At 40.7% G+C, this 22,560-nt stretch overlaps 1 protein-coding gene across 1 annotated transcript in view; it reads right to left on the bottom strand.

Annotated features, from left to right (window-relative positions):
* Positions 1 to 15,363, bottom strand: part of pard3ba (par-3 family cell polarity regulator beta a) — a 427,783-nt gene extending 412,420 nt beyond the window's left edge. The window contains exon 1 of the mRNA XM_062060174.1: positions 14,880 to 15,363. Within this exon, the coding sequence (XP_061916158.1) occupies positions 14,880 to 14,996 (117 nt within the window). The 5' untranslated portion in view covers positions 14,997 to 15,363. The remainder of the gene's footprint in view (positions 1 to 14,879) is intronic.
* Positions 15,364 to 22,560: the final 7,197 nt, after the last annotated feature.

The raw sequence follows: 22,560 nt of genomic DNA, 5'->3' as shown, positions 1-22,560 counted from the left end.
CCCATTGCCTCCCTGCTTGGTGCACAGCATCAAGGGTTGGAATTGGGGGTTAAATCACCAAAATGATTCCCAAGCGTGGTCACCGCTGCTGCTCACTGCTCCCCTCACCTCCCAGGGGGTGGAACAAGGGGATGGGTCAAATGCAAGAGAACAAATTTCACCACACCTAGTGTGTGTGACAATCATTGGGACTTTAACTTTAAATTTATTATTTCTGGCGGGCACTGTGGTGTCCTACACTGCTCAGCGGTCCTTGAACGCACCATAAAAAACCCTCTGTTTCATATTCCTTTGAGTATAGAACGATCACTATGTTCAAAGGGAGCACAGCTTGTAGGTTCAATGTGCACAATTGAATCGCTTAGTTGCTCAGACTGTGTTTATATACATTTAGAATGGGGTATGCTGTTTGTTAATGGGGAAAGATGTTAAGGTCTCTTGTTTTCATGTTAGCATTTAGGCTAATTAGCCGGCACCAGTCAGTTTTTGAGTGTATCAAAGTTAAATTATCAGTCATGGTTTTTCAACCACCGGGAGTTTTACCGTGGTTATAATTGTTATCGTTACATCCCTACGTACAGCAATGAAAAACATTAAATTTGCAGCTTTATTAGTTGTTGTTGTTGCCCAAATAAACATCTCTGGTTGGCTGGGATACCAGCAGATCAATGTCTTCTCCAACAACAATGTTTGAGGTAATGTGAAAAAAATAGCTTGTTATTATCAGTGTTTTTTTACACATTGCCGCTTATCGTAAAGCACTAATCACTCCTCTATTTTCGTTAGGGACATTTAAAGGCCTACGGAAACCCACTACTACCGACCACGGAGTCTGATAGTTTATATATCAATGATGAAATCTTAACATTGCAACACATGGTTAACCGGGTTAACTTATAAAGTGCAATTTTAAATTTCCCGCCACACTTCCGGTTGAAAACGTCTAGATATGATGACGTATGCGCGTGACGTCAACGGTTGATACGGAAGTATTCAGACCCATTGAATCCAATACAAAAAAGCTCTGTTTTCATCCCAAAATTCCACAGTATTCTGGACATCTGTGTTGGTGAATATTTTGCAATTTGTTTAATGAACAATGGAGACTGCAAAGAAGAAAGTTGTAGGTGGGATCGGTGTATTAGTGGCTGGCTGCAGCAACACAACCAGGAGCACTTTGAGGATAGCAGACGCGCTAGCCGAACGACCTCACCTTGACTTCCTCCGTCTCCGGGCCGCCAACCGCATCGGTGATCGGATGAAGTCCTTCGTCGTACCGTCGATCGCTGGAACGCAGGTGAGCACGGGTCGTGATGAGCAGATGAGAGCTGGCGTAGGTGCAGAGCTAATGTTTTTAGCATAGCTCTCTCGAGGTTCCGTAGCTAAGTTAGCTTCAATGGCGTCGTTAGCAACAGCATTGTTAAGCTTCGCCAGGCTGGAAAGCATTAACCGTTTATTTACATGTCCAGAGTTTGGTAGTATTGTTGATCTTCTGTCTATCCTTCCAGTCAGGGACTTATTTGTTTCTATATGTAGTAAAGCCCGATGCTATCACGTTAGCTCAGTAGCTAAAGAGCTTCACCGATGTATTGTCGTGGAGATAAAAGTCACTGTGAATGTCCATTTCGCGTTCTCGACTCTCATTTTCAAGAGGATATAGTATCCGAGGTGGTTTAAAATACAAATCCGTGATCCACAATAGAAAAAGGAGAGAGTGTGGAATCCAATGAACCCTTGTACCTAAGTTATGGTCAGAGCGAAAAAAGATACGTTCTGCACTGCACGCTAGTCCTTCACTTTCACATTCCTCATCCACGAATCTTTCATCCTCGCTCAAATTAATGGGGTAATCCGAATCTCTCTCGCTGCTGGTGTAAACAATAGGAAAATATGAGCAGTCCTTCCTCCGGTGTCGTTACGCTACTTCCGGTAGGGGCAAGGCTTTTTTTTATCAGAGACCAAAAGTTGCGAACTTTATCGTCGTTGTTCTATACTAAATCCTTTCAGCAAAAATATGGCAATATCGCGAAATGATCAAGTATGACACATAGAATGGATCTGCTATCCCCGTTTAAATAAAAAAATTTCATTTCAGTAGGCCTTTAAAAAAAACGACAAAAAAGCGACAGTAGAACTATTTTGAAACTATTTGTTTTGCCTTTCATGTTTTCCTCACTTTTTGTCTGTCCTAAATATTGCAGCCCTGTGGGAAACATTAACTGTCCATTGACTAGACACTTCATTAAGTACTTTTGCACAATCTAACAAATCCAGTAAGGCAATTATGCCCGAGAAAAGATAATGTTCAAATATCTTTATTATTGTGGCTATAGTTGCACCATTGTATTACAGCATATTGAAAGGTGTTACTATTTTTAGTTACCTTACTTAGCCTATATGAGAGAGGAAAATATTAAACAAAATTGACGTGTTTTGATCAAAAAACATTTTTATTGTTTATCATCTGTGCTCATGTGTTGTTATGGTAGCACACGTAACCTATGGACTACATACATCTGCAGCGACACCAGCTTGTGCTTCCTCACAGGACAGGACAAACCGGTCCAACATGAAGGCCATCATTCTTCCGCTGCTAATCTCTTTCACCTGTGTAGTAAAACGCCAGCCTCGGACAGAAATATTTCCAACTACTGGTGCACGATATGAAGAATTATGGCGTCATACCTAAAAATCTGATCACTTAAAAAAAATAGATCCGATAAACGCTTTTATTTTTAAAAAGGCTGCAGTGACCCATACTGTGTCGTACAGTAGGTGGGTGAGGGTAAGCAAATGAAGCGCGCCCTTTCTCCTGCTCGTGCAACAAACGACTATTGTAATAGTCGACTAGTCATCGGTTATTAACGATTAGTCGACTAATCTGATTACAAACCCCAAAACCAGTGAAGTTAGCACGTTGTGTAAATCGTAAATAAAAACAAAATACAATGATTTGCAAATGCTTTTCAACTTATATTCAATTGAGACTGCAATGACAAGATACTTAACATTTGAACTGGAAAACTTTGTTATGTTTTGCAAATATTGGCTCATTTGGAATTTGATGCCTGCAACATTTCTCATAAAAGCTGGCACAAGTGGCAAAAAGGGCTGAGAAAGTTGAGGAATGCTCATCAAACAGGCTAATTGGGAACAGGTGGGTGCCATGATTGGGTATAAAAGCAGCTTCCAGGAAATGCTCAGTCATTCACAAAAAAGGATGAGTCGAGGGTCACCATTTTGTGAACAAATGCGTGAGCAAATTTTCGAACAGTTTAAGAACATTTCTCAACCAGCTATTGCAAGGAATTTAGGGATTTCACCATCTACGATCCGTAATATCATCAAAAGGTTCAGAAAATCTGGAGAAATCACTGCACGTAAGCGATGATATTCCGGACCTTCGATCCTTCAGGCGGTACTGCATCAAAAACCGACATCATTGTGTAAAGGGTATCACCACATGGGCTCAGGAACATTTCAGAAAACCACTGTCAGTAACTACAGTTCGTCGCTACATCTGTAAGTGCAAGTTAAAACTCTACTATGCAACGCCAAAGCCATTTATCAACAACACCCAGAAACGCTGCCGGCTTCGCTGAGCCCGAGCACATCTAAGATGGACTGATGCAAAGTGGAAAAGTGTTCTGTGGTCTGGCGAGTCCACATTTCACATTGTTTTTGGAAATTGTGGATGTCGTGTCCTCCGGACCAAAGAGGAAAATAACCATCCGGATTGTTATATGCGCAAAGTTGAAAAGCCAGCATCTGTGATGGTATGGGTGTGTATTAGTGACCAAGGCATGGGTAGCTTACACATCTGTGAAGGCACCATTAATGTTGAAAGGTACATACAGGTTTTGGAGCAACATATGTTGCCATCCAAGCAACGTTATCATGGACGCCCCTGCTTATTTCAGCAAGACAATGCCAAGCGACATGTTACAACAGCGTGGATTCATAGTAAAAGAGTGCAGGTACTTGACTGGCCTGCCTGTAGTCCAGACCTGTCTCCCCTTGAAAATGTGTGGCACATTATGAAGCCTAAAATACCACAACAGAGACCCCCAGACTGTTGAACAACTTAAGCTTTACATCAAGCAAGAATGGGAAATAATTCCACCTAAAAAGCTTCAAAAATTGTGCCAACTTGTTTGCAATGTGTTGCTGCCATTAAATTCTAAGTTAATGATTATTTGCAAAAAGAAATTAAGTTTCTCAGTTCGAACATGAAATATCTTGTCTTTGCAGTCCAATTGAATATAAGTTGAAAAGGTTTTGCAAATCATTGCATTCTGTTTTTATTTACGAATTACACAACGTGCCAACTTCACTGGTTTTGTATAAAGCATACACTTATTCAGCGGCTCCAATCTAACCATCGGCTTTTAAAATCACCTTGATGTTTTTAGGGATGTGCTATCTAACAAAGACAAAAAAGATGATTACTTCATTCAGAAATATTCATGTATGAACTGTGCTGCTTATTAAGCTGCTAAAAAAACAATAACTCTTATTAAACTTGTTTCATTTTAAAATCAAGGACAGGCAAAGTGCCAACACACAAAGTATCAATTTGCATGTAAACAAAGGACAGTCAAAATAGCAGCAATGACTACAAACAAAACACCAAAGCTATCTTCCTTAAAAAAAAAAGATGTATTTAGAAAGATGCACACAAATATACAGTATACACAAAGTTTAGATGATACCATACAACCCTAGAATAAATAATGATGAACGAATTAGTCATCTTTGTTGTCTGTAAGCACATTCCTAAAATAACTTAAGTCGTTGGAAAAATTAGAGCCATTAAACAGGTGTACGCTATTCGTGACTAAAGTCGATGACTAGTCAACTATCAAAATAGTCGTTAATTGCAGCCCTACATTGGACACCCCTGCTGTAGATTGTGAATAAGTGCTCATGTTTGGTGAGCTGTGAAGTGGCGTTATATAGGCGCCATAGTGTGCCTGCAGTAAACAAAACGCCATCGCCATCATCAACATTGCTGAGAGGGCTTATAGCCCACAGTACCACAGTGACAACACATGTGCAGAGAGAGAGAGAGTTTGAAGCGTTGTCAGTTTTGGAGGAAGTGAGGTAAACATCTCATTAACAAGGTATGCACCATAACTGAGATGCACGGTGCAGCGGGGCCATAAAGCAGTGCATTTTCAGCGATTAAGTCCCGCTTTCTGACACTGTCCTGAGGATGTGCATTTTACGTGGGTGCTAAGTGGATGTTGTTGGCAGACCTGCACTGTCCTCACGATCATCCGCCTCCATTAGGAGGAGGCCACAGGCTGTTGAGTCAGCGTCCACGGCAGCTAATTAACACGCCCAGTGAAAAGCGACCGAGGCCCCCGGGTGTATCCTAATCACCGGCGCTCTCATTTAGACTGCTTCGGAATCAACAGGGACGAGAGTGGGCTGAGTGGGCTGTCAGCGGAGCCCACTGTGCGAGTGTATGTGTGCGCAGCAGTCTCGGTTGTTTGTCACCCCGCCACTCGCCGAGGGAAAGGCCGCACGGGCGGGATAAAGGGGAGCAGCCAGACGATAAGAGCGGGGCCTGTCACCAATCCTAATCCCCCATCACTCAGAGGACAAAGCCTTCTGTCTGCCGCACACAGCCCAGATTGTGACCACATTGAGGCATTAAACAGCAAACTTCCACCTGCCCACGGAGATACCAAAGCATTTAAGGGGAAGCCATTGTCCAGGTGGACAGGCAGAACCACTCACATGCACAAACACACATCACCTGACTACAGCACACACCGCTGACTAGAGTACGAGCACAATGATTAATGTTCAGCTGATTAGAACATCTGGGGGTTTTGGGGAAAACAACATTGATTTTGGGGGAATTTTAACACATACCGTATTTTCCGGACTATAAGCGGTTACTTTTTTCCATTGCTTTGAACCCTGCGGCTTATAAAACGGTGTGGCTAATCAAACGATTATTCTTCGCTCTAAGGTTTTGTGGTCAAATAGGTTTCACATTAGGGCTGGGCGATATGGCCTTTTATTAATATCTCAATATTTTTAGGCCATGTCACGATACACGATATATATCTCCATATTTTGCCTTAGCCTTGATGCATATAATCACAGCAGTATGATGATTCTATGTGTCTACATTAAAACATTCTTGTTCATACTTCATTAAAGGCCTACTGAAACCCACTACTACCGACCACGCAGTCTGATAGTTTATATATCAATGATGAAATCTTAACATTGCAACACATGCCAATACGGCCGGGTTAACTTAGAAAGTGCAATTTTAAATTTCCCGGGAAATATCCGGATGAAAACGTCTCGGTATGATGACGTTTGCGCGTGACGTCACGGATTGTGCGGAAGTATTGGGACACCATTGTGTCCCAATACAAACAGCTCTGTTTTCATCGCAAAATTCCACAGTATTCTGGACATCTGTGTTGGTGAATCTTTTGCAATTTGTTTAATGGACAATGAAGACAGCAAAGAAGAAAGCTGTAGGTGGGATCGGTGTATTAGCGGCTGGCTACAGCAACACAACCAGGAGGACTTTGAGTTGGATAGCAGACACGCTACCGTGAGTACGCAGCTTTCTTCCAAACATTTGATCGCTTGCCCGCGTCCGTGCGTGCCGCTATGTGCATGTCACGTACGTAACTTTGGGGAAATATATGTGCTGTATGAACTTTACGGAGGTGAACGGTACTTTGGGCTGTGGGATTGAGTGTGTTGTGCGGGTATTTGAGTTGTATTGGTGGGTTATATGGACGGGAGGTGTTTGTTATGCGCGATTAATTTGTGGCATATTAAATACAAGTCTGGTTGTGTTGTGGCTAATAGAGTATATATATGTCTTGTGTTTATTTACTGTTTTAGTCATTCCCAGCTGAATATCAAGTCCCACCCGCCTCTCACAGCATCTTCCCTATCTGAATCGCTTCCACTGCCCTCTAATCCTTCACTTTTACTTTCCTCATCCACTAATCTTTCATCCTCGCTCACATTAATGGGATAATCGTCGCTTTCTCGGTCCGAATCCCTCACGCTGCATGATTGAAAACAATGTGCAGATGTGAGGAGCTCTTCAACCTGTGACGTCACGCTACTTCCGGTACAGGCAAGGCTTTTTTTTATCAGCGACCGAAAGTTGTGAACTTTATAGTCGATGTTCTCTACTAAATCCTTTCAGCAAAAATATGGCAATATCGCGAAATGATCAAGTATGACACATAGAATGGATCTGCTATCCCCATTTAAATAAGAAAATCTCATTTCAGTAGGCCTTTAATATATGCTTATTTTAGACTTTCATGCAGAGGGGGAAATCACAACTAAGTCAATTGACCAAAACTGTATTTTTTAAACAGTTATTAAGCAGTGGCACAAACATTCATGTCATTTCCAAAACAGAAAGTGCAAGATTGTCAGAGACATTTTAAAACAAGCTACGAGTGCACTTTTGTGCCTGATGTCACTAAGATGACATATCAAAACAACACTAAATTAAAGTGCACTTTTTGTACAGAACGCCACTACAATAGTTTAAAACAAATAAAGTGCACTTTTGTGCATGATGTCACACAAGATATTTCAATAACTGTCAAATAAAAATGAGCTGCATAATAGGAAATCAAATAGTGTGTCCTTCGCTATGTGGTAGCTTACTGCGTACGTTATCTCCTTCTGTTGTTGACTATTTTTTTCATACGGTGTTGATCTGGAAATGGTTGCTTCGGCATTTTGTTGGAGTGGCACCGAATGGAGATGTTGACATGCGGAGTTTCAAGCACTCCTTATTCTCTAGCGGGTGACTTTTCAAATGGTGCTACATTAGCAGTGGTGCTACTTTTTGTAGCAACGCTTTTGCCGCATAATTGTTCAACATCTTCCCGCTTGAAGCCAAACCACCGCCAGACAATGGACACCGTGCTGTTTTGAGCATTTGTTACCAGATTCGCACCTTCTCTCTCTCGTATTCCCACTCGCACCGCACCGTTAGCATCACAGCTAACGTTACCATGTCGCTACCTGTCTGCTCCGCGGGAGCGAGTGACGTTGCACACGTGACGTATGTAAGAACTTAGGTGCGCTTGTTTTAAGTCTCTGTGAGAAGGAGAGACAAGAAAGTGTGGGAAACGCATGCAGTGTAATGCCCGCAGCTAAAAGCAACTGCGTGAGAACGTATACTCGAATATCACGATATAGTCATTTTCTATATCGCACAGAGACAAACCCGCGATATATCGAGTATATCGATATATCGCCCAGCCCTATTTCACATTACACTAACAGAGACACTGAAAAGGTGTGTAGATTGTGCTATGGCGAAATATTTTGGACAAGTTTGCTCACTGCAGGTGCTGCGAGTTGAAAATGTACTTCCGGTTTCGTGCTTTGAATCGGAAGTATAACCGTCCATAGCGTTTCAGCTCGAAAGGATCCTTCATTTATCACTCCAAGCAACGTTTGTAAGTTTTACAATATGACTCAAACAATTAATTAATCCGTCCAATGGGTGACGTCTGTGGGAGTGTTTTCATGCATATTTGTACCTGCTATCATAATGTAATTAAGCTAGCGTCGTTAGCATTAGCGTATATGCTAACATGTTTACAAGTGTCTGTGTTAGTATTATTAAATTACAATTGCATTCTTTATGTATTCTTCAGTAAATTCACCAAAATGTCACCGTGAAGTTATTGAGTCTGTTTAGCTGATTGGAGAGCTAGCTTTTGCACCTAGTGGGTCCATGGCGATGACTTCTGTTTTATTTGATCAGCCGTTTTACTGTTGTGTTACAGACCCCGTTTGGAAACAATTAAAGTATGTAAATAAACATTTCGTACCGGTATATATCTGTGGCTTATAGTCTGGTGCGGTTAATATATGTCAAATATATTTTTTTTCTAAAATTTGGTGGGTGCGGCTTAAAAACCGGTGCGTTCTTTTGCCCGGGAAAAAACGGTATCAGAAATAAGGGGCTAAGGTGAAATTATCCAGGATCTCTATTTGTTCCGTAGGCAAAAGTCATCGCTATTACATGATTTCTATGTTCAAAAATCAATATTCAATATTTAAGTCACTGCCAAAGCATTGTACATACAATATATGCAATTGAAGTTATGAGAAGCAATGTGTGTGGGGGCGTGTCTGAAGAGTAGAAGGGAGGTGCTGGTCACATGGGCATGGGTGTGGGTGTGGAAGTATTTCAAGGACCTGTGATTCACCTGTGACAGTGAGGAATAGGTTAGAGGACACTGTTTGGAATGCACACTCTTGTTGACTTAATGTAGCAACAGACTGTACTTTTGGTAGCTGACAAGTGAAAGTGAATTCTTTGAACTGGTCCGACGTGCCTGCTTTACAAAGATGCCAAGATCCAGACTGTGTATCTATAAAAAAACACTTCTTTGCATAAGATAGGGAAGTAGCGATCACAGTACTCAATGGTACCAATTTCCGGTACTTCTGTTCATGTGACCTGCTCAGTGGCCTAGTGGTCAGCTGTTCGGCAACAATTTTTTCAATATTCTTAGAAACAACAGGAAGTATACTGATTGGTCTATAGTTCTTAGTCCTTTAAAAATGGGTGTTTTAATTGCAGTTTTGAAGGAGGATGGGAATATACATTCTTTTAACGACTGGTTAATGATGTAAGTTATAGATCTTGCAAAAACCTCTATGTATTTCTTTAGTAAAAGGGAATCAAGTCCCCATTAGTATTTAGCTCTTGAGTTTGAGAGTGAGGAGATCATTTTATTGACCTTGTATTCACTCACACATTCCATAGTCATCTGAGTGAGTTGTAGTCCTCCTGAGAGACTACAGGCCATAGTTCCAGCAGAGTCAGCAGAAGATGTTAATGCCGTGTTAGAGGGTTTACTCAGTTCCAAGATTGAGGTTACAAATAAGTTGTTAAACAAGTTAGCAACCATTAGGCTATCCTTTACAGTGGCTTGTGTACCAGGTATGAGTGTTCCATTGTTGCCGGAGTTAATGTCAAGTTCAATGGGTCCATTTCTAGTCCGCTCTCTCCCAGATAGATTGTCAATGCACTTCCACATTATCTTACTATTCCCCTTGGTCTGTTTTAGTATTTCCAAAAATAGGTCTGCTTTTGCTTTTCTGAGTTGTCCTGTAACTTTGTTTCTAAGGCTTTTAAAGATTAACCGATCAGTCAACAATTTTGACTAGAGATATTTTTTTAGGGCAGAATCTCTGTGCTTCATTAAAAGCCATAACCTCTCACTGAGTGATGGTAAAGTTATTTTACTTTTACATTTGTGTGGTTGTGTTTTGGTGGATTTAGATAGGATCCGAGTGACTGCATTTTTAAGAGCAACAACCCTGCTCACAGTCCTGGCCACACACTAAGTTATTATGAACAGTCGTTTTTTATTTCAGTGTCCAAAAGCTCCATATAACGCCTCGGTATAAATTATATGTAGGATTTTTCTCTATTTTGGTTTCTATAACGTGTTCTTAGAGCTTCCTTGAGACCAGTGTTATATTATGGTCAAATAAACCAGTTATTAAATTATAAGTTTTGTTGACACATTATTAACATTATAATGAGAACTGTGCTCTCTAGTTGTTATATCTTGATTTCTAACACTTTTGAATCTCATCTGGAATTATTATATAGTATGCTTTGCATTCAGTTCACTTCCAAGACATTAGATGGCAGTAGCGTGTAGGCTACGGTGTGTTGCCTAGTCAGGAAGTAGTCTTTGCCATTAGACTTAGACAAACTTTATTGATCCACAAGGGAAATTGTTCAAACTGTCATTAAACTGTATCTAGTCTATTGTTGCATGTTACAAAGTGTTTATACTGTAAGTTGTGTACTTATTACACACCACCTGTTTAATTGACACATGCAGCATGGTGGCAGAGAGGTTAGTGAGTCTGCCTCACAAGACGAAGGTCCTGAGTTCAATCCCGGGCTCGGGATCTTTCTGTGCGGAGTTTGCAAGTTCTCCCCGTGACTGCGTGGGTTCCCTCCGGGTACTCCGGCTTCCTCCCACCTCCAAAAACATGCACCTGGGGATAGGTTGATTGGCAACACTAAATTGGCCCTAGTGTGTGAATGTGAGTGTGAATGTTGTCTGTCTATCTGTGTTGGCCCTGCGATGAGGTGGCGACTTGTCCAGGGTGTACCCCCCCTTCCACCCGAATGCAGCGGAGATAGGCTCCAGTGACCCCCCGCGGCCCCGAAAGGGACAAGCGGTAGAAAATGGATGGATGGATGGATCTTATTTGTAGTTTCAAAACCCAAACTTGGAGGTGTAGAAATCGCCATGTAAAATTTCTCATGCATTTTGAAAAGTGGAACCTCACTGTACTTTGAAAATGTGTTTTCCATCAGGCATACTTCTCTGAAGTGTTTGAGCCAGCCGAGTCTGCAATCTGATGTGACATCACATGCAACAAAAGGTGTGGAAAGTATAGGGTCAAAGGTTTGTTAACATTGTCGACAAATATCGACAAAATAATCTGTTGACGATAGTCGGTGACATCATCATTCGGAGACAAGTTAAGTTAAAGTTAAAGTACCAATGATTGTCACACACACACACACACACACACACACACACTAAGTGTGGTGAAATTATTCTCTGCACCCTTGATCACGTCATGGGAGGTGAGGGGAGCAGTGAGCAGGAGCGGTGGCCGCGCCCGGGAATCTTTTTGGTGATTTAAGCCCCAATTCCAACCCTTGATGCTGAGTGCCAAGCAGGGAGGTAATGGGTCCCATTTTTATAGTCTTTGGTATGACTCGGCCGGGGTTTGAACTCAGCGCGGGTGTAAACATGTAAAGTGTTTTATGTAAACATTTCACTCTGAGCCAGATAAAGAAATTAATACCTTGCTCATTTTGCAAAGGAGACCTTGTTTTGTTATGGCAGTACATCTGTGATACATCTGTGTGGTAAATCGGAGGCATGATGTCGGACATCTGAATGATGCGATCTCAACTCGATGAGATCGTGAGCATGATACCTTGCGTGTTAGACAAGTTGTGTGAAAAATAGATTTAACTATTGTTTTAACCAAAGTCCGCTAGCTAAACATAGTCTATATCAATTGAAGTACCTTTTTTTCTTTATTTGTCAGGAACTTCAGTCGTGAAGTGTCAGTTTATAGTGCAATCATAAAATAATAAATATACAATCTATAAGATAGTTTAAAAGTTCAGAATTATTTGAGTCTATTAGATTGCTAAAAAAAACAAAAAAAAACAGGAGTTAATCAATAATCAGAAGGATACATGTGTGCAGCTTTTTAAAACACATCTCAAAATACTTTTTCTTTTTGAGGAAGTTAGACTGCTTTAGTGTTTGTTTTTATTTCTGCTATTTTCACCGGCCTTTGTTTACATTAAAACAATATACTTTGTTTTTGTCAGCACTTTGCCTGCCCTTGTTTTTAAATGGACAAACGTTTAATAGTGATTTTGGGGTACGTAACACACTAATGAGCAGCACAGTTACAGTATAAATAAATATTTCTGAATGAATTAGTCATCTTTGTTAGTACAAGCCAAAAATATTTGAAGCTAAAGAATATTTTTTGCTTTTGTTGACTCAAACAATTGTATGTACTGTATTAAAGAGGAATACGGGTGGAGCTGTATTATTTATCACCAAGTGGAAGAGTTTAAGTACCTCGAAGTCTTGTTCACGAGTGAGAGAAGAGTGGATCGTGAGATCAACAGGCGGATCGGTGCGGCGTTTTCAGTAATGCGGACGCTGTATAGATTCGTTGTGGTGAAGAAGGAGTTGAGCCAGAAGGCAAAGCTCTCAATTTACCAGTCGATCTACGTTCCCATCCTCACCTATAGCCATGTGTTTTGGGTTATGACCGAAAGGACAAGATCACGGGTACAAGCGTCCGAAAAGAGTTTCCTCCGTCGAGTGGCGGGGCTCTCCCTTAGAGATGGGGTGAGAAACTCCGTCATTCGGGAGGAGCTCAAAGTAAAGCCGCTGCTCCTCCACATCGAGAGGAGCCAGATGAGGTGGTTCGGGCATCTGGTCAGGATGCCACCCGAACGCCTCCCCAGGGAGGTGTTATGGGCACGTACGACCGGCAGGAGGCCACGGGGAAGACCCAGGACACGTTAGAAAGACTATGTTCATGAATGAGTATATCCGTTCGGCCACCGTGTTCAATGGAGAAGTCTGATCTACAAAATTTGCAAGCAGCATACCCCTTCCCCTTCGAGCTGTCCTTGAAGAACTGAAATTATTTTTTCCAATCATTTTGGAACTTGCAAGCGTACTTCTTCTTCTTACTCGTCGTCGCCATGTCCCTTCTTCATTCTTCTGCTTCATCTCTGTTATGTTTTTGGACATTACTACTGCATTTTTCGGAGTATAAGTCGCTCCGGAGTATAAGTCGCAACGGCCGAAAATGCATAATAAAGAAGGAAAAAAACATATATAAGTCGCACTAGAGTATAAGTCGCATTTTTGGGGGAAATTTATTTGATAAAATCCAACACCAAGAATAGACATTTGAAAGACAATTTAAAATAAATAAAGAATAGTGAACAACAGGCTGAATAAGTGTACGTTATATGACGCATAAATAACCAACTGAGATCGCGCCTGGTATGTTAACGTAACATATTATGGTAAGAGTCATTCAAATAACTATAACATATAGAACATGCTATACGTTTACCAAACAATCTGTCACTCCTAATCGCTAAATCCCAGGAAATCTTCTTCCTCGGTGACGCTTCTAAACAACTCTGCCAACTCCAAAAGGTAGACAATGCGCCGCTTCCTCTTCTATCGGTACGTCGCTTACGTCAGAGTCATCGTCAATTGCAGTTCCAATTATTCCAGCCTTTCTGAGTCCGGACAGGATGGTTTCGGTTGCTGATATACGCCTAGTCTCTTACGTGGATGAGATAAATAATTTTTTTTGATATTTTACAGTAATGTGTTAATAATTTCACACATAAATCGTTCCAGAGTATAAGTCGCACCCCCGGCCAAACTATGAAAAAAAATGATTTATAATCCGAAAAATACGGTACTTGCCGTAGTTTTGAAGCAATGCATGATGGGAATCCAGATGTTGTGTGTCAGTATATTAACGTGCCGGCTGGAATAAACACAAGCTGAGAAATAGCTCTGTGCCTGCCTACTTTATGGGTTATAGATAAACCTATGGATAACGGAGACATATATAATAGTCTCCTTTTCAGGTGAGAGAAGACGCTAAAGGCAGTGCCTTTAAGGCATGCCCCCAATATTGTTGTCCGGGTGGAAATCGGGAGAAATTCAGGAGAATGGTTGCCCCGGGAGATTTTTAGGGAGGGGCACTGAAATTCGGGAGTCTCCCGGGAAAATCGGGAGGGTTGGCAAGTATGCTCTTGGCTGGCCTCGGGATCCCCCGGGAAGAGCCACACGAAGTGGCTGGGGAGAGGGAAGTCTGGGCTTCTCTGCTTAGGCTGCTGCCCCCGCGACCCAAACTCGGATAAGCGGAAGGAAATGGATGGATGGATTTACTTTGTATTATATTTGCAAGTAAGTGTGTTGATACAATTGCTTGTTGGGTTGAATTAATCTGTGTACAGTACTGTTTGTTTTGATCAACAAATTAGATGCAAAACCAATCCATGATCTTGAAAAATGTCAAGGAAAATGCATCAGTATCAGTCTGGTGTTTGGTATGCGATGACGCAGCCACACCTCCTTTTAAGGACATTTCCGGTTTGAAACACTTGGCAATGTTTTCGAACGAAAGCATGTCACGTGGTAGGTGACGTAATGCACAGAACGAGAGGAATGGACCACACGTAAAAAATAATGAAAAATAGAGCTTTTAAAAAATTAATTGGACTAATTAGAGTTTACCTGATCCAAAATCCTACGGTATCTCCGCGTGGCTTGGTCGATTAAATCCCGGACGGTCCATCCAGGTTTACACGGAACAACCACTGCCGTGTCGCCAAAAGTCACGGTGACTTTCATAATAGCTCAATAAACGTTGAATTAAAATGAATATTTTAATTGATGTATCCAAGATAAGTCCACGGTCGCTCCTCCTCTTCGTTGCGCGTCCAAAGTGAAGCAACAGGTGTCCCAATTTAAGTCCGGATGAGATCACCTTCGAGTCTCCAGACTTGCTTCTACCGAGGCACACTCACACAGGTGTGACAACATCGTCTTGACAACCCGCAGCTGCCCGTGGGAGAAAAAGAAAAAAAAACGCGGTCACAGCCAAACACTTTCCGTCATGTTGGCCCGATTTAAACCGAATTAAAACAAACTCGACTCAAAGCAGGAAGAAATCACAACCGCAGAGGAGCTTCAGGAAATCACTCCTGTGCTGACAGCCAATCACATCTCAGGTGAAGCCTCTCTTCATGGCTCGGGCAACAACTTCCTGTTTTGTCAGCCAATCACATCTCAGCATACAGAACCACTAACCTTTGCCTCTTGTTCTGATAGTAGAAATACTAACAAAATATGACCTAAACAAATTAATTTCTTTAAATCTAACTAAATTCATTGTATTTCTATTATTAAACTCTTCAAACTTAAAGAGTAAACTCTTCAAACTTAAAGTGTTTACAAAGTACAAAGAAGAAGAACCATGATAAATACTCTGACTGTATCTCATCCATCCATTTATTTTCACCATATAAAATATAACTTACTTCACCAATTATTTATTTATTTATTTGTATTGTTATTACTTAAAGTTAAAGTTAAAGTACCAATGATTGTCACACACACGCTAGGTGTGGCGAAATTATTCTCTGCATTTGACCCATCACCCTTGATCACCCCCTGGGAGGTGAGGGGAGTAGTGGGCAGCAGCGGTGCCCGCGCCCGGGAATCATTTTTGGTGATTTAACCCCCAATTCCAACCCTTGATGCTGAGTGCCAAGCAGGGAGGTAATGGGTCCCATTTTTATAGTCTTTGGTATGACTCGGCCGGGGTTTGAACTCACAACCTACCAATCTCAAGGCGGACACTAACCACTAGGCCACTGAGTAGGACAACTTATGGAGTATATTGTGGATACATTGAGAACAGGAAGTGAACAAAAGTTTTAGCAACTGCTACTGTAAAGGAAAAGGGGTAGGATTAAATAAGCTCTGCTTCTTCCTACTCCTTTTCAAACATGTTGAATGGAGAAACTGGACAATTGTGATGTATCATGTTGTATGCATGCATGTTCCAAATAAACTCAAACTCAGCTCAACTCAACGTTATGTGGTAAAAATGGCTAAATTCTAAAGCTGTCGAAAATAATGACTTCACTCATGTGATTAATCACCAAAAAATCATGCATTAATCATTTATTGCTGCAGATTAATCATGCTTTTTTTCCTTTTTTTTAATATTCTTATAATAATAATAATAATAGATTTTATTTGTAAAAAGCACTTTACATTGAGCAAACAACCTCAAAGTGCTACAGCGTATCAAAATAAAAAGATAATTTAAAAAAATAAAAACATTCACTTTATTTTATTTTGAGCTCCTTTACATTAACCACGAAAGTTGTTATAAGGTCGGTGATCAGGTCAATGCATACATATAAATAATTTAGCTTCATAACAAACCCTGACAGAACTTTAAAGAATACCTTTAACAGGTATAAAATAACGTACATTCAAGTAAAATATTTTAAAAAAGACGTTGTGACGTTAAAATTGCAATTGTGTCCAAATTTTGGGGTCTTTTTAGGTTGATTTGAACCATGTGTGAAAGTAATTGATTAATCACGATTAATCCAAATCCAAGTGTGACTAATGTGATTAAAAACATTTATTTAACATCCCAACTAAATACTTTCAAATACAATTCAATTAAAGCTTTGTGATAGTGTCAACAAATATTATGAAATAATTATTTCAATTACAAAAAAAACTTTGAGCACATAAAACAATTAGAAACTTATATGTCCCTCTTTTGAGATTGTAATAACAAGTGTTCTTTGTTGCAAATTACTTTATATAAATAGAAATTTAAGAGCTTAATTGGTTCCGTGACGGAGCTCTTAACTCAAAACAGTTGTATCTCAAATCAATGCCTCCAATTGAAATACATTTAAATCAATTTAGTTGGTGCAACAGCACAATTTTAACATGTAACATGCCTTTTCAAAGTAAAATCAACCTTTTAGATCAAACCTTTTGTATAAAAAAAACAATACAATAGAATGTACTTCTAAAAACTAGTCATTCTTTGAAGTAATGTACTAATAATGTACAGCATTTACATGAAGAGTTGACTTCTATGGTATGTCCTTCCAGCTGCAAACACACCATCAGCAGCCTCTCCATATTTTAATGGATACATGTCCGTCGTTTAGATAATATTTTAACATTCTTAGCTGGAATTAGACTCCTTATTCTTCTGCATGGTGCAGACTAGCAGTGATACGCTCAAATTTCTTCGTCAAGTTGCCGACAAGCTTGGTCATGTTTTTGATTATTTATTTTTTTAGTTTAATGAATATCATCCGTTTCTCCTCCTCAATAATGTCCTTCGCACCCATTTTTTTGAAAGATAAAGTTAATGCTAGCGAGTAAAGACCAAAATGATTTGGTCGGATCTTGCAGTCCTGTAACAAAATTTTTTGTTTGCAACTTAAAGCGTAACAATGAGCAATGAGCTCTTATCTCAAAAAACTCTTAAGTTGGAGCATTATTAAGTTGAAGTACAGATGTATTTTATATATATATATATATATATATATATATATATATATATATATATATATATATATATATATATATATATATATATATATATATATATATATATATATATATATATATATATATATACATATATATATATATTTATATATATATATATATATATATATATATTTATATATATATATATATATATATATATATATATATATATATATATATATGTGTATATATATATATATATATATATATATATATATATATATATATATATATATATATATATATATATATATATATATATATATATATATATGCACCTGGGGATAGGTTGATTGGCAACACTAAACTGGCCCTAGTGTGTGAATGTGAGCCTACCGCCCGAATGCAGCTGAGATAGGCTCCAGCACCCCCCGCGACCTCGAAAGGGACAAGCAGTAGAAAATGGATGGATGGATATATATATATGTATCTGCGTTCATAGCCCGTTAAAAAAATGAGTGCCGTTATTGAAATTTATAGTTAACGCGTTATTATCGCATATTATGAAAGTCACCACATATGCGGTCCTCTCCAAGGTTTCTCTTAGTCATTCACATTGACGTCCCACTGGGGTGAGTTTTCCTTGCCCGTATGTGGGCTCTGTACCGAGGATGTCGTTGTGGCTTGTACAGCCCTTTGAGACACTTGTGATTTAGGGCTATATAAATAAACATTGATTGATTGATTGATTGCTTGGCACTCAGCATCAAGGGTTGGAATTGGGGGTTAAATCACCAAAAAATGATTCCCGGGCGCGGCACCGCTGCTGCCCACTGCTCCCCTCACCTCCCAGGGGGTGAACAAGGGGATGGGTCAAATGCAGAGGACAAATTTCACCACACCTAGTGTGTGTGTGACAATCATTGGTACTTTAACTTTACTTTAACTTGTTTTCTATCTTTGCAAATACTCACACATTGTATCTCATTTAGGTTCTGGAAGTAAAGGTACCAGGAACGAGTTAACTTTCAGTTTCGATCCTCGTGAATGTATTTTCACCAGTGTTCATATTGTTTTTATTTATTTGATTGAGTCTCAAGTATCCCTAGAGCACCTTTGAGTACTGGCTCACAGCTATCTTTGAAAATAAAGCCTTTGATGACTCTGTTCCTGAGTGTTGATTAGACATACACACTGTGTATTTTTATGAGACATTTTGTGTCATTAAGTTGGAGGTGAAATTGCCTTAGTGGAATATTAATGGTTGGCTGACACGCTCCTGTGCCTTACTGCCTCCCATTGTTGGCTTGTGCTCTGGGGAATTTCCTCACCATCCAATGAGAAAGAGGCGCCACAACGAATGGATTTGTAATTGGGATGAGCAATTAGTTCCGCTGGCAATGTTGTTCATGTGAATTGTACAAAACAATGACGGGATGTCAGCTGTATCTCTCCTCGTCCCCAACAAAGTGACAGCAGTCTGGGCTGGGTGGAGAGAACAAAGCTCTGATCAGTACGTGGTCATCATGGTTTTTTAGCGCTACTGTGCCACAATATAGTTGTTTTTGTCAAGTGTGAACCCGGTCAACTGAACCCAGGACAGGACCGAGAACGCCTGAGAGATGCGGCATACTGTTCGTACGCAACGTCCCAAAACCCAGATATGATGTCAGCAAATGCGACCAATTTCAGAAATGAGAAAGTCAGGATTAATGGCGACCAAGACTGTTAAAAGGGATTTTGACTTTTAATCAGAAGGACTATTGATGTTAACAAATTGCCCATCACAACTAAGTAAGAAGAGTTATGACAACTTCAACTAGAAAAAAGCGCGGAAACTCATTAAAAACCCGTAATGATAAGTTCAGTTAAAGGCCTACTGAAATGAATTTTTTTTTATTCAAATGGGGATAGCAGATCCATTCTATGTGCCATACTTGATCATTTCGCGATATTGCCATATTTTTGCTGAAAGGATTTAGTAGAGAACATCGACGATAAAGTTCGCAACTTTTGGTCGCTGATAAAAAAAGCCTTGCCTGTACCGGAAGTAGCGTGACGTCACAGGTTGAAAGGCTCCTCACATTTCCCCATTGTTTACACCAGCAGCGAGAGCGATTCGGACCGAGAAAGCGACGATTACCCCATTAATTTGAGCGAGGATGAAAGATTTGTGGATGAGGAACGTGAGAGTGAAGGACTAGAGTGCAGTGCAGGACGTATCTTTTTTCGCTCTGACCGTAACTTAGGTACAAGGGCTCATTGGATTCCACACTTTCACATTTTTCTATTGTGGATCACGGATTTGTATTTTAAACCACCTTGGGACGGCGTGGCGAAGTTGGTAGAGTGGCTGTGCCAGCAATCGTAGTGTTACTGGTTACTGGGGTTCAATTCCCACCTTCTACCTTCCTAGTCACGTCCGTTGTGTCCTTGGGCAAGACACTTCACCCTTTGCCTCTGATGGCTGCTGGTAGCGCCTTGCATGGCAGCTCCCGCCATCAGTGTGTGAATGTGTGTGTGAATGGGTAAATGTGGAAATACTGTCAAAGCGCTTTGAGTACCTTGAAGGTAGAAAAGCGCTATACAAGTATAACCCATTTATCATTTATTTACTATATCCTCTTGAAAATGAGAGTCGAGAACGCGAAATGGACATTCACAGTGACTTTTATCTCCACGACAATACATCAGCAAAGCACTTTAGCTACGGAGCTAACGTGATAGCATCGTGCTTAACTGCAGATAGAAACAAAAGAAATAAACCCCTGACTGGAAGGATAGACAAAAATTCAACAATACTATTAAACCATGGACCTGTAACTACACGGTTAATGCTTTCCAGGCTGGCGAAGCTTAACAATGCTGTTGCTAATGACGCCATTGAAGCTAACTTAGCTACGGGACCTCACAGAGCTATGCTAAAAACATTAGCTATCCACCTACGCCAGCCAACCCTCATCTGCTCATCAACACCCGTGCTCACCTGCGTTCCAGCGATCGACGGAGCGACGAAGGACTTCACCCGATCATCGATGCGGTCGGCGGCTAGCGTCGGATAGCGCATCTGCTATCCAGGTCAAAGTCCTCCTGGTTGTGTTGCTGCAGCCAGCCGCTAATACACCGATCCCACCTACAGCTTTCTTCTTTGCAGTCTTCATTGTTCATTAAACAAATTGAAAAAGATTCACCAACACAGATGTCCAGAATACTGTGGAATTTTGCGATGAAAACAGAGCTTTTTGTATTGGATACAATGGTGTCCGAATACTTCCGTTTCAACGATTGACGTCACGCGCATACTTCATCATACATGGACGTTTTCAACCGGAAGTTTCGCGGGAAATTTAAAATTGCACTTTATAAGTTAACCCGGCCGTATTGGCATGTGTTTCAATGTTAAGATTTCATCATTGATATATAAACTATCAGACTGCGTGGTCGGACGGTAGTGGGTAGTGGGTTTCAGTAGGCCTTTAACGTCACAAAGTAAGTCAAGGCGGGCCTTTCAACCAACACACATGTGCCAGCAATGTAACGACGCACGCAATGTTGAACATCAAAAATCTAAATTCATCCATCCATCCATCTTTTTCCGCTTATCCGAGGTCGGCCCCTTGGGGGGCAGCAGCCTAACCAGGGAAGCCCAGACTTCCCTCTCCCCAGCTACTTCGTCCATCTCCTCCCGATGGACCCAGAGGCGTTCCCAGGCCAGCCGGGAGACATCGTCTCCCCAAGTTATCCTGGGTCTTTCCCGTGCCCTCCTACCGGTCGGACGTGCCGCAAACTCCCTAGGGAGGCGTCGGTGTGGCATTCTGACCAGATGCCCGAAACCACCTCATCTGGCGCTTCTCGATGGAGGAGCATCGGCTTTACTTTGAGCTCCCCCCGGATGACAGAGCTTCTCACCCTATCTCTAAGGGAAAGTCCCGCATCCCAGCGTGATCTTGTCCTTTCGGTCATAACCTAAGCTCACGACCATAGGTGAGGATGGGAACGTAGATCTACTGGTAAATTGAGAGCTTTGCCTTCCGGCTCAGCTCCTTCTTCACCACAACGGACCGATACAGGGTCCGCATCGCTACAAACGCCGCACTGATCCACCTGTCGATCTCACGATCCACTCTTACCTCACTCATGAAAAAGACCCTGAGGTACTTGAACTCCTCCCCAGATCTGCGGTCCCCTCCAAGGTTTCCCATTGTCATCCCATTGGGTTGAGTTTTTTCTTGCCCTGATGTGGGATCTGAGCCGAGGATGTCGTTGTGGCTTGTGCAGCCCTTTGAGACACTTGTGATTTAGAGCTATATAACATTGATTGATTGATTGATTGATGATCTTTATTTGACAGCTATTGAAATATCTTGTGTGACATCATGTACAAAAGTGCACTTTATTTGTTTTAAAACAGGGATGTCCAAAATGCGGCCCGGGGGCCATTTGCGGCCCGCAGGTCATTTTTTAATGGCGCCACGGCCCATTTTAAAATACGATAAAAAAAATTAAAAACATAAAAAGTGGTATGAAAGAGCAAACAGGTGAAATGTAACAAGAAAATGTTGCAATGTTTACTCTAATAACACAAAGCTGCCATGCAGGCTGTTTCTTTCTTTAAAAAAATAATAATGAATCAAAATCAATTACGTCACATTAAATATTGCACTTTGAGATATTCTTTGGGGAAAATGTTGCATATTTTGTGTTTGCCATATAAAAAATTTAGCTTTTTTTTTTTTTTTTTTTAAATAAGGGCCTTAAACGAACAAACAAAAAACATAAACAACAATACAACGTACACTACCGTTCAAAAGTTTGGGGTCACATTGAAATGTCCTTATTTTTGAAGGAAAGGCACTGTACTTTTCAATGAAGATAA

The sequence above is a fragment of the Entelurus aequoreus genome, linkage group LG01 (genome assembly GCF_033978785.1).
Source record: "Entelurus aequoreus isolate RoL-2023_Sb linkage group LG01, RoL_Eaeq_v1.1, whole genome shotgun sequence".
NCBI classification, from domain to species: domain Eukaryota; kingdom Metazoa; phylum Chordata; class Actinopteri; order Syngnathiformes; family Syngnathidae; genus Entelurus; species Entelurus aequoreus.
The sequence above is the reverse complement of the archived record's forward strand: the minus strand, read 5'-3'. Positions and strand labels throughout refer to the sequence as shown.